We start from the raw sequence: 14,254 nt of genomic DNA on the forward strand, positions 1-14,254 counted from the left end.
ACATAAAGGCCTTTACATATCAAAAAAGGATTGATACAACAAGAAGAGCTAATGATCCTAAACATATATGGACCCAATACAGGAGCACCCAGATACATAAGGCAAGTTCTTAATGACTTACAAAGAGACTTAGACTCCCACACAATCATAGTGGGAGACTTTAACACTCCACTGTCAATATTAGACAGATCAACCAGACAGAAAATCAACAAGGATATCCAGGGCTTGAACTCAGACCTGGAGCAAGCAAACCTGATCGACATTACAGAACTCTCCACCCCAAATCCACAAAATATACATTCTTCTCAGCACCACATCACACCTACTCTGAAATTGACCACATAATTGGAAGTAAAGCACTGCTCAACAAATGCAAAACAACTGAAATTATAACAAACAGCCTCTCAGACCATAGTGCAATCAAGTTAGAACTCAGAATTCAGAAACCAACCCAGGACCGCACAGCATCATGGAAACTGAACAACTGGCTCTTGAATATTGACTGGGTAAACAATGAAATGAAGGCAGAAATAAAGAAGTTCTTCGAAACCAATGAGAACGAAGACACAACATGCCAGAATCTCTGGGACACATTTAAAGCAGTGTCTAGAAGAAAGTGTATAGCAATAAGTGCCCATATGAGAAGAATGGAGAGATCCAAAATTGATACCCTATCCTCAAAATTGAAAGAGCTAGAGGAGCAAGATCAAAAAAACTCAAAACCCAGCAGAAGACAAGAAATAACTAAGATCAGAGCTGAACTGAAGGAGATTGAGACACGAAAAACCCTTCAAAAAATCAATAAATCCAAGACCTGGTTTTTTGAAAAAATCAACGAAATAGACAGACCACTTGCCAGACTGATTAAAAAGAAAAGAGAGAACAACCAAATAGATGCAATAAAAAATGATAAAGGGAAATCACCAAAGACGCCACAGAAATTCAAACCATCATCAGAGAATATTACAAACAACTCTATGCACATAAACTAGTAAACCTGGAAGAAATGGATAAATTCCTGGACTCCTGTGTCCTCCCAAGCCTAAACCAGGAGGAAGCTGAAACTATGAATAGACCAATAACAAGGGCAGAAGTCGAGGCAGCAATTAAGAGCCTACCACACAAAATAAGCCCAGGTCCAGACAGGTTCACAGCCGAATTCTACCAGACACACAAAGAGGACCTGGTACCATTCCTTCTAAAACTATTCCAAATAATCCAAAAAGAGGGAAGCCTTCCCAAATCATTTTATGAGACCAACATCATCCTGATACCAAAACCCGGCAGAGACCCAACAAGAAAAGAAAACTTCAGGCCAATATCCATGATGAACATAGATGCAAAAATCTTCAATAAAATGTTGGCAAGCCGATTGCAACAGCAAATCAAAAAACTTATCCATCATGATCAAGTAGGATTCATCCCGGGGATGCAAGGCTGGTTCAACATACGCAAGTCTATAAATGTAATTCACCACATAAACAGAACCAAAAACAAAAACCACATGATTATCTCAGTTGACGCAGAGAAGGCACTTGACAAAATTCAACAGCCCTTTATGCTAAAAACCCTCAATAAACTCGGGATCGATGGAACGTATCTCAAAGTAATAAAAGCTATTTATGACAAACCAACAGCCAATATCATACTGAATGGGCAAAAACTGGAAGCATTCCCTTTGAAATCCGGCACTAGACAAGGATGCCCTCTCTCACCACTCCTATTCAATATAGTACTGGAAGTTCTAGCCAGAGCAATCAGGATAGAAAAAGAAATAAAGGGTATTCAAATAGGAAAGGTGGAAGCCAAAATGTCTCTATTTGCAGATGACATGATAGTATACCTAGAAGACCCCATCACCTCAGCCCAAAAACTCCTGAAACTGATAAGCAACTTCAGCAAAGTCTCAGGATATAAAATCAATGTGCACAAATCACAGCCATTCGTCTACACCAATAACAGACTTAATGAAAGCCAAATCAAGAACGAACTGCCATTCACAATTGCTACAAAAAGAATAAAGTACCTTGGAATACAACTCACAAGGAATGTAAGGGACCTCTTCAAGGAGAACTACAAACCACTGCTCAACGAAATCAGAGAGGACACAAACAGATGGAGAAACATTCCATGTTCATGGTTAGAAAGAATTAATATCATGAAAATGGCTATACTGCCCAACGTAATTTACAGAATCAATGCTATCCCCATCAAGCTACCATTGACTTTCTTCACAGAACCAGAAAAAACCACCATGAACTTCATATGGAACCAAAAGAGAGCCCGCATAGCCAAATCAATTCTAAGCAAAAAGAACACAGCGGTGGGCATCACACTACCGGATTTCAAACTATACTACAAGGCTACAGTAATCAAAACAGCATGGTACTGGTACCAAAACAGAGATATAGACCAATGGAACAAAACAGAGGCACCGGAGGCAACACAACATATCTACAACTATACAATCTTTGATAAACCTGACAAAAACAAGCAATGGGGAAACAATTCCGTTTAACAAATGGTGTTGGGAAAACTGGCTAGCCATGTGCAGAAAGCAGAACCTGGACCCCTTCCTGACACCTTACACTAAAATTAACTCCAGATGGATTAAAGACTTAAACATAAGACCTGGCACCATAAAAACCCTAGAAGGAAATCTAGGCAAAACTATCCAGGACATAGGAGTAGGCAAGGACTTCATGAACAAAACACCAAAAGCATTGGCAACAAAAGCCAAAATAGACAAATGGGACCTAATGAAACTCCACAGCTTCTGCACGGCAAAAGAAACAGTCACTAGAGTGGATTGGCAACCAACAGAATGGGAAAAAATTTTTGCAGTTTACCCATTTGACAAAGGGCTGATATCCAGAATTTACAAAGAACTCAAACAGATTTACAGGAAAAAAACAAACAAGCCCATTTAAAAGTGGGCAAAGGATATGAACCGACACTTTACGAAAGAAGACATATATGAGGCCAACAATCATATGAAAAAATGCTCATCATCACTGGTCATCAGAGAAATGCAAATCAAAACCACATTGAGATACCATCTCACGCCAGTTAGAATGGCGATCATTAAAAAATCTGGAGACAACAGATGCTGGAGAGGATGTGGAGAAAAAGGAACACTTTTACACTGTTGGTGGGAGTGTAAATTAGTCCAACCATTGTGGAAGACGGTGTGGCGATTCCTCAAGGCCTTAGAAATAGAAATTCCATTTGACCCAGCAATCCCATTACTGGGTATATACCCAAAGGACTATAAATCGTTCTACTATAAGGACACATGTACACAAATGTTCATTGCAGCACTGTTTACAATAGCAAAGACCTGGAATCAACCCAAATGCCCATTGATGGTAGACTGGATTGGGAAAATGTGGCACATATACACCATGGAATATTATGCAGCAATCAGAAATGATGAGTTCATGTCGTTTGTAGGGACATGGATGAATCTGGAGAACATCATTCTCAGCAAACTGACACAAGAACAGAAAATGAAACACCGCATATTCTCACTCATAGGCGCGTTATGAAAAATGCGAACACATGGACACAGAGAGGGGAGTACTAAACACTGGGGTCTATTGGGGGGAAAAGGGGAGGGCCAGTGGGAGGGGGAGGTGGGGACGGATAGTCTGGGGAGAATTGCCAAATGTGGGTGAAGGGGAGAAAGCAAACAAAACACACTGCAATGTGTGTACCTATGGAACTGTATTGCATGCTCTGCACATGTACCCCAAAACCTAAAATGCAATAAAAACAATAAAAGAACGAAAAAAAAATTACTAGACTACCACTTGAACATTGGCCAATGAAGATAACAGAATGGTGAACAATATAAGTAGGTGGAATAAAGATATCAAAAAGATTAAAACAAATTATAAGGAATTAAAATAAAAAACTATTTAAGCTACATGCCAGAAGAAAAATGTCACTTGATAGAAAGGCATGTTGGTTGGCAAATAATCTTCCAAATTGTGCTGGAAGTCATTTTACTTTGAACAGTAAATCTCGAGTGGTACAGCAAATAAAAAGGTGTATTTTTTATGCAAAAAAAATGTAAATGTACACACACATTGATCCAGTCATATAAAAATTCTATGTAAAGAAAAAAAAAAAAGAAAGTCAGTGTTTTAAATTTAAGTCCAGGTTGGAACCTAATCTCTTTCTGGTTTTTTACTTTGCCAAGACTATAAATAAACACAAATATTTAACAAAATGGAATTAACTAATTTCAAGCTTCTGTTTACTGGTTTCAGAGAAAGCCAGATATTTAGCCCAAACTTTTCTAGCAATCAATCATACAAAATTAATTTTAATGAATTGCAATTGACAACTTTTAGAAGACAGTAGGTAAGTTGCAATATTATTTGAATCTTTATTAAATAGTATCTGATACAGTTAATTCTGGAATCAGTAACTGGAAAGCAGTATCTCAGTTTTCACTCATGTCAGATATTGAAAAACATTTCTAATTTTGGCCAGAATTTTCTGGCCAATGCTTTAATGAAATAAAACATCAGAAATCATGCATTTTGGGAGGCCAAGGTGACCACTTGAGGCCAGGAGTTGGAGACCAGTCTGAGTGACATGGTGAGACCTTTTTTCTTCAATAAAGAAATTAAACAATTTGCCAGGCATGGGGGCACATATCTGTAGCCCCAACTACTCAGGAAGCTGAGGCAGGAGGATCATTTGAGCCGGGAGTTTGAGGTTACAGTGAGCTAGGATAGTGCCACTGCGTCCTAGCATGAGTGATAAAGCAAAAGCCCTGATGTCTACATATCTGAAATAATTTCAAAAATGAACTCACAACAAATAAAAATTGTTATAATTGTTTTTATTTTTCTGCAAATTGGAATATACAAACTAGGAAATATCATTTTCTTTGATAATAAACTAGTAAGTCCAAAAAAGTGAATGTGATGAGTTAATTTCTCACACTAAATCATTTTCTTAAGGTTGGATCAAAGTTTCAATGTTTTTTAAAAGTCAGTGTTATTTGAGATTTGGTAGTATGATGTCTCCAGCTTTGTTCTAAAAAAAAGTTGATCTCAGAGAAGTAAAAAGTAAAACAGAGGATACTAAAGTCTGGGAAGATTAGGAGGAAGGAAGGTAGAGAGATATTTGTTAAAGAATGCAAAATTCAGCTAGATAGGAAGAATTAGTTCAGTGTTCTACAGCACTACAATACATTATGTAGTTTCAAATAGCTAGGAGGAGGATATCGAATGTTCCCAACACAAGTAAATGACAAATGTTTGAGATGATGGATATGCTAATTACCCTGATCCGATCACTATACATTGTACATATTGATCATTGTATATACCCCAGAAATATGTACAAATATATCAATTATCATGGCAATTGAAGCAAAGAATAACATAAAAGTGAGATCATCTAATTTTAAGGTTGTTAAGGAACTCTAGGAACCATTAAAATGGTTTGTCCAAAAGTTAACATGAGATAATTACCCAACATTCTTCATAATATATCTGATGAACATTTTAAGTTTAAAGACTAAACTCTTAAAATTAAAATATATTTTATAAACTGTCTTTAGTGTTGACTTTTCTAAATGTAATTTTGTTTTGTTAATTGCATAGCATACATAGTGAGACCATGTGCTCTGGAGTGAGGTTGCCCAGTTGAATCCTGGCTCATCCATTTACTAACTTTGAGAAAGTTACTCAATTTTTTCTGCCTCAGATTCCTCATTTGCAAATAAAAAATAAGAGTAATGCCTACCTGATAGGATTATGAGGACCATAGAAGTGACTCAATAATTACAAAGTGCAATTCATGGTTCATAAGTACTTTATAAAGGTTTGTGAATAAAAGAACTTTTTAAAGGCTGGAGAAAACGTGCAAAGCGCTATTGTTGCTATCCTTTCTAGGGATGGAAACGAGTGATTACTATTTTCCTCTTTGTATCTTTCTATATTTTTTATTTCAAATTTCCACAAATAGAAAAATTAGGAAATAGTTTGTTTGTTGAGTAATACTACCTTGAACAAGGCATTAGGTCAACTACTTATGAGTGGAAATTGACTTTATTTTATATTCCATTGTATCTCCAGCACCTAGCACAATTCCTTGCACATAATAAGCCATTAAAAAATGCCTATGAACTAGTAAACTGATCAGAGCAATCAGATACTAATAGACATGGTTATTGATCTCAAGGAGTATGCAGTCTGGATGGACAGCTTAAACTAACATGCTTTTTTGAATTAACAAGAAATAGTTTATATTTTTGGCAATATGCTTTATTTGAGAATTGTTACTTAGCATATATCTGAATCTTTTTGCTAGCATCAACAAAAGCAATAGAGTGGAAGGTTAAGAGCACTGAGTCAAGCGAGAGTTAATCTGACGAAATGTTCCAAAACTGGTTCTGTCGCTTACTTGCTGTGCTACATTGGGTAGCTCACTTCACCTCTCTGGGCTCAGATTCCTCAACTCTAAAGAATATCAACCACCTACCTCATTAAGGTGATGAGATAAGTAAATGAGATATTACATCTGATTTGTTTAGCTGCATGCCTAGCACAGAGCAAGCACTCACTAAATTGTGGCTGTTTGAGATTTTAAAAAATTAATGTATTTTAGTAGAGACAGGGTTTCACCATGTTGGTCAGAATGGTCTTGGTCTTCTGACCTTGTGATCTGCCTGCCTCAGCCTCCCAAACTGCTGGAAAAAGTATTTAAGCAATAAGACAAACAGATTGAGATATTGCATAGAATGGAAGTCCAAAGTGTTAAGTGGGGACAGAGACAAAGCCATTTCAATTGTTAGTCATCAAGCAAAGTGTCCTGGAGGAGGCTGAATTCAATCCTGGTGGGCTAGCCATAGTAGGTGAAGGAAAGGATAAGCAAAGACACAATAGTCTAAATAGGTGAGGGGTAATGAGTCAGAAGAAATGAGATATCCTTGGATGGTGGTTGTACTGGGATATGGGGAAGTTTGAACCCGAATTTGGGAATTACGTCGTACACACAAAGTGAGATGCCCCAAATGACCAGAAACATAGATTTCCATAAAACATAAAATATATGCCCCTAGTGGCTGGAGGGAGGGAGGGAAGAACAGAGAATTGCTGTTCAAGGAGACTATATTTTCAGTTATACAAAATGAATAAGTCCTAGAGATCTGCTATACAACATTTTTCCTATTATTAGTGATACTGTGCACTAAAAATTTGTAAACAGGGTAGATCTCATGTTAAGTTTTCGTGCCACAATTAAAAAAAAGAAAAGAAATAAAAGAGTAGAAACTTTATCCTTCTCATCCATTCAGCTCATCTATCAGAATCCCTCCCCCATCAGGCCTCCACCTGCTTAGAGCCATCTGTCTCTAGGAGGAAAACAAATATCACCTTAAATTTCAAGTAATGAAAGCAGGAGCCATTTCAAATACATGACAATATGAGTTCTAGAATGGTTCCAGTGAGGAGTATTTTCTTTTTTTTTTTTTTAATTGTAATTTAGGTTCTGGGGTACATGTGCAGATCATGCAGGATTGTTGCATAGGTACATACATGGCAAGGTGGTTTGCTGCCTTCATTCTGGTATTTCTCCCCTCATTATCCTTCCCTACACTCCCCACCTAGCTGTCCCTTCCCTAGACCCCGCTACTGACTGCAGTGTGTGATGCTCCCCTCCCTGTGTTCATGTGTTCTCACTGTTCAACACCCACCTATGAGTGATAACATACAGTGTTTGGTTTTCTGTTCTTGTGTCAGTTTGCTGAGAATGATGGCTTCTAGATTCATCCATGTCCCTATGAAGGACACAAACTCATTGTTTTTTATGGCTGTGTAGTATTCCATGGTGTATATGTGCCACAATTTCTTTATCCAGTCTATCAATGATGGACATTTGGGTTGGTTCCAGGTCTTCACTATTGTAAACAGTGCCACAATGAACATATGTGTGCATGTGTCTTTATAATAGAACAATTTATAATCCTTTGGGTATAGATCCAGTAATGGAATTGCTGGATCAAATGGTATTTCTATTTCTAGGTCCTTGAGGAATTGCCACACTGTCTTCCACAATGGTTGAACTAGTTTACATTCCCACCAACAGTATAAAAGTGTTCCTATTTCTCCACATCCTCTCTAGCATCTGTTGTCTCCAGATTTTTTAATGATCACCATTCTAACGGGTGTGAGATGGTATCTCAATGTGGTTTTGATTTGCATTTCTCTAATGACCAGTGATGATGAACATTTTTTCATATGTTTGTGGTTTGTTGGCCTCATCAATGTCTTCTTTTGAAAAGTGTCTGTTCATATCCTTTGCCCACTTTTGAATGGGTTTGTTTGTTTTTTTTTTCTTGTAAATCTGTTTTAGTTCTTTATAGATTCTGGATATTAGCCCTTTGTCATATGGGTAGATTGCAAAAATTTTTTCACATTCTGTTGGTTGCTGGTTCATGCTAATGATTGTTTCCTTTGCTGTACAGAAGCTCCAGAGCTTAATTAGATCCCATTTGTCTATTTTGGCTTTTGTTGCCATTGCTTTTGGTGTTTTAGTCATGAAGTCCTTGCCTATGCCTATGTCCTGAATGGTTTTGCCTAGGTTTTCTTCTAGGGCTTTTATGGTGTTACTTTTAAACAGATCCACACCATAAACTAGAGTGGCCAACCACTTTTTTGAAAGTTACTTTAATGATAAAAATATAGAATCTGGTTTGTTTAATGTTTGTATGTTATAACTGTAATAAAGTTAATAACTAAATGTGTGTGTGTGTGTGTGTGTGTGTGTGTGTGTGTGTGTGTGTGTGTATTCCTGGTGGCTTTCCTGAATGAGAAGCAAAGGTCATATATAAGTAGACTTGAGGATGCTTCCGACAGAAGAGTAAAGATTCAAGGCCTGAGGTCTAAAGTCTTAACTCTATTAGTTATTACATTTTAAAGTTCTAAAAACAGTGTCTGGCAAGGGGCTGCTTCTAAAGCTGGGAGATGGGAAAGTGACTGATGGCATAAGATGTTTTAGTTGTTTTAGCTCAACAATCAATGTTTCCTCCAACCCCATATGCTGTCTTTTGATGTAAACAGCACAGCTCTAAGGACAGGGCTAAGGAAGTTTGAGAGAGCCCCTCACTGTACATCACTGTCACTTAAGCCAGCCTCACACAGGTGGGGTGTTTTTCACCCAAAGGAGTTAGGTCAGGAAGGTGATTTCCGACAGAGAGAGAGAGAGAGAGAGACAGAGAGAGAGAGAGAGCACACTGACACTCCCCAGGCTCCTTGGGGAAGAAACTCCAAAACTTTAGTAATTCTTTGCTTGCTTTCTGTATCTTCCCCATCTGAACTTGATGATCTCAGAGGATGCTCCTTGACAGAAGGTGGGGGTCTATGAGTGTCTTCAATCTCCTCTGGGAGGCCCAGAGGAGTCAGAAAGGATAACCTTCAGCTTCACGAGGGTTGAAAGCTTGTCTAGAATCAGGTGCCTTCTCTTTGTAGTTTTTTGGGGAAACATTTTATATAACAGAGACCAGAATTGGGAAAAGAATTACACCAAAACAGACAAGCATGCACTAACAATGACAATTTTAGCATTTATGAGCTGGGCAACAAAAATGAGATTTATGTCACATTAAAAGAAATGTTGACTGGGCATGGTGGCTCATGTCTGTAAACCCAGCACTTTGGGAGGCTGAGGCGGGCAGATCACTGGAAGTCAGGAGTTTGTGACTAGCCTGGCCAACACAGTGAAACCTCATCTCTACTAAAAATACAAAAATTAGCCAGGTGTGGTGGCACAAGCCTATAATCTCAGCTATTTAGGAGGCTAAGGTGGGAGAATTGTTTGAACTTGGGAGGCAGAGGTTGCAGTGAGCTGAGATTGTGCCACTGCACTCCAGCCTGGATGACACAGCAAGACTTTGTCTCAAAAAAAGAAAAAGAAATGTTTTTAACTATCCTATTATTTCTGTCTGCCTATCTTTTGCCTCTTCATACCTACCCTTTCACTCAAATAAGGTTTCACTAAAAAATGAGGGAAATGGAGTAACTGTTGAGTAATCTTATATTTCAATGTCTTTTTAGATGACTGCCAGCCTCCAGAATAATTGATGCAGAGAGAAATATTTGAACTAAAGAAAATCATTATTACATCATCTGGAAATGAAGTGAGAGATGAAACTGTTTTTTATCCTGCCATAAATTATCTACTGAAAACCCTTAATACAATACATAGGTATAGAAAAAGAAGATAATAATTTCTCCACGTTTCCCCTCCTCTCCTTCTGGGAATTCTCTTGCACTCACTTCTTCCTCTTTCTTTATATCTCTTCTTTTCTCCCTTTCCCATTTCTGTTTCCCTGTAATGTTTTTTCTTTATAGCAGGAGACCAAAAGGAAATTAAAATATATGTTAATGTCTAAATACCCCACATTGGTGGAAAGAAGCCACAATGCAGGTAAATGTAACATTTTAAATTTTTTAATTGCTGATAAGAAGAATAAAAGGAAAATTTAGGGGCAGATTATATCAGATGTCAGAAGAATCCATTACAGTGACAGTTTATCTTTATGTGAACCCATGACTATGGGAAGAAATAACCTAACAAGACCCTCTGAATTCATCCTCCTTGGACTCTCCTCTCAACCTAAGCATCAGAAGCCACTCTTTGCTGTGTTTCTCCCCATCTACCTTGTCACAATGATAGGAAACCTACTCATCATCCTGGCCATCCGCTCAGACACTCATCTCCAGACACCCATGTACTTCTTTCTAAGCATCCTGTCTTTTGTTGACATTTGCTATATGACAGTCATTATCCCTAAGATGCTGGCAAACTTCTTATCAGAGACAAAGACCATCTCTTATGCTGAGTATCTGACCCAGATGTAGTTTTTCATAGCCTTTGGAAACACAGTTACCTGTTAGCAGCCATGGCCATTGACTGCTACGTGACCATATGTAATCTCTTCCACTACATCACCGTTATGAGTCACAGATGTTGTGTCTTGCTTCTGATTCTCTCCTTCTGCATTCCACATTTACACTCCCTCCTGCACATTCTTCTGACTAATCAACTCATCTTCTGTGCCTCCAAAATCATCCATCACTTTTTCTGTGATGATCAACCAGTGCTAAAATTGTCCTGTTCCTCCCATTTTGTCAAAGAAATCATGGTAATGACAGAAGGCTTGGTGGTCATAATGACCACCTTTTCATGCATCATCATCTCTTACTTAAGAATCCTCATCACTGTTCTAAAGATTCCTTCAGCAGCTGGAAAGCATAAAGCGTTTTCTACCTGTGGCTCTCATCTCACAGTAATGACCCTGCTTTATGGAAGCATTAGCTATGTCTATTTTCAGCCCCTGTCCAACTATACTGTCAAGGATCGAATAGCAATGATTATTGACACCATATTGACTGCAATGCTAAATCCATTTATCTATAGTCTGAGGAACAGAGACATGAAGCAGGGTTTGACAAAGCTGATGCACAGGTTGAAATGTCAATAAAAGACCTGAGGTCTTAAGAGAATATCACAGATGTCTTGCTTTTGACTATAGGTTATTAATGGGTATGTGATTAGATTCTGAAAGGATAGTACCTTCAATGATGGTGTTTCATTTCTTATAGAAGAATGTTTATTGGATGTGTTGAAGCTACTCCTGAATATAATGCCTACCAACTAAGTTTGATCACTGTAATCTCCTGAGTATCCCTATTCATGCTGCTGGGTTTCCTTCTGTAGTAATGTAAAGCTGCTTGAAGGTCTTTGAGCTACTGTGTGTGTGTGAGAGAGAGAGAGACTTCATCATATTAGCCCAGAGGCTCCTCAATAATGAGGTCTCTTTCTCCCATTGTAAATGTCAGAATTGTGACTCCTTCCTCTGCATTTCCTCAGAGATTAAAGCCTGGCTTCTATAGTTGTCATAGTCTCAACAAATAAAATCATTCCACTAGATAACTCTTAGTGAATCAGTATCAGGTCATGTTCCTAAGAGGCATGACATCTCATTATTCTTCCTACTTCCCACCTGGCAAAGCTGACTGTACCTTAGTCTCTCATTAATTTCATTTGACCCAAACTCAATTGCACCGTTTTCCCAGGAAGTAAGCATTAGGTCCCAGTAATCTTAGTAGCAGATGACTCCAACTGCTGGGGTAGTTCTTTTTCTTAACAGACTTAAGATAGTCCTCTAGCCAGAAAAACTGATTGGGTAGGAAAAAATACTTTTGCTCATTTGTGAGTCCTAAGAAATATTAATCACTGCTAGTCCATGAATTATTTTGCAAGTCAGAGATTTATGAATTCATTTGCTCTTTCAACAAATTTCTACTTCTGATACACCAATGCACCAGCCTACTGGACTTAAAAACAAAGATAATGTGCTACATGATTTAAGTCAATAATCTGAAGGCCAAAGATTAGCAGGGCCTAAGGAAATAAAATAACACAGGCAATACAAGCTTTTGGAAGGCAATTTCCTGTTAATTGGATTGTTGGAGGTTTGCAAGGTAGGGAGAAACACAAAATTTTAAGTAACAGGTGTCAAATAAAAGTCAAATCTGGTCTTAGGTGAGGAGAGATTTTTTTGGAAGGATTACTGCAAAAGGGGCACATGGTCTATAGCAATAATGCAAGGGAGACTATTGCACTAGGGAGAATGCCTCCATTGTGAGACCAACAAAACTGTCAAATGTCAGACAGAAAAGAAATTTTCTTTCATAAAGAGAAGTGAACATGAATGAGGCTAGAAGGAAACAGATATGCAGAAGTGGGATGAGCCAGTGGCAACAGGTCTGAAGAGTTGATCAAAGGACGTATTTTATCAGCTGATGCTCCAGAGGGTTCATTAAGAAGGGGTTATATGTTAACTCAGATTGAGAGTGGGTTGAAGTTCATTCCTTTCCAGAACATAAAACAGTGGAGGGATTTCTTGAACTGTCACTGTTTTCCAGGAGCACAGGGCTCAGGTAAAGTTCAACATTGTCACAGGGATTTGCTGTAAGAATTTACAAGGTAAAAAGAAGACATAAATCTCAGCTGCACAGCCACATCTCACAGAGGAATAAAAAGCATGGCTGGGCTCCACAGAATTGGAAGGTAATTCAGGCTCTATAAGGCTACTCAGGGAAAAACACAAGATTAATGAACATGTCATTTTAAGACACTACCACATTAAGTACAAATAAGGGGGCCATGGTTATGAGAATTACACAAAAGATAAGAGGCTTCTCTCTAAAACCCTCTCATGAGGGATGTATGGGAGAGAACAGTCAATCAGCTCGAGTTAATTGGAGATTATGTGGTGATAAAGTAAACATGGAAACTTCCCAGAGACATATTTGTCAGAGGATATTTACAACAGCTACAAATGCTCCCTTAATGCAAGTATAACTGCCCCCTCCTACAAAAAATAAACAGCCAAACCTACTCCAAACATCTTAGCAAACCATACACCACACAGGGACTGGCCTGCCTTATTTAAGTAACTGGAGAAAGACTCAGTTACATCTGGGTCAATATGGAAAATAACAGAAGCAAAAGCTTGCAGGCATTGGTTATCAAAGATTATAAGCCTCTGGGATTTGCAGAAACATTGGCAAATAGCTTAAACTTCCACCAGCCAAGCAATTGACAGGTTCCTGAATTCAATCTTACCTGAATGTTCAGCAGAGGGATGCTGCTGATCTTCACACTGTGTAATAACAGCCACCAAGCACTGAGCTGCAAAAGGTACTGCAATGCAGCCCTTTACATACATTATCATACTAACTTTCTACCTACTTTTTGAGGAAAGTACAAATTTATTATATCCATATGTCAGATGTGATGAGAATCAGAAAGTACAAATAACTTGTTGAATATCAAACAACCCTTAACATCATATATGAGAACTTAAACTTGTTCTGAAAATTGTATTTTTTGCCCCTAACTCCTATCCTGCCTCCCTAAAGGTACCTGTGTATCCATAAAGACAAATTTCTTCAACTTACTAATTTCTTTAAAAAAAAAAAAACAAATCTAGGTCAGTGAGAAGGAGCTTTATTTTTATTCTTAAAAACAGAAACCCAGAGGCGCAGATGACCACAAGGACATAAACTTCCTAAAACTCTGCAAAATTCTCCATAATAAGTTGAACTTCTGTGTGTTGTGAAATGGGAACATTGAGTCACATTTACTTAGCTCTGAAGGGGCAGAAAATCCCTCAGTGATAGCTGTATCTGTTGAGTGGTTTTATGTGCCAGAACATAAAACA

General features: G+C 38.1%; 2 protein-coding genes across 2 annotated transcripts in view; one reads left to right on the top strand and one right to left on the bottom strand.

Annotated features, from left to right (window-relative positions):
• The window catches only part of LOC103794845 (olfactory receptor 1L8), a 390,653-nt gene that overhangs the window by 145,091 nt on the left and 231,308 nt on the right, over positions 1 to 14,254 (bottom strand).
• Positions 10,262 to 11,506, top strand: LOC100396477 (olfactory receptor 1L1). Its single transcript, XM_009002485.5, is given in 2 exon segments — positions 10,262 to 10,905; positions 10,908 to 11,506. Coding segments are annotated over 2 exon segments (933 nt in total). The 5' UTR covers positions 10,262 to 10,571.

This window comes from Callithrix jacchus, chromosome 1 (assembly GCF_049354715.1).
Source record: "Callithrix jacchus isolate 240 chromosome 1, calJac240_pri, whole genome shotgun sequence".
NCBI lineage: Eukaryota > Metazoa > Chordata > Mammalia > Primates > Cebidae > Callithrix > Callithrix jacchus.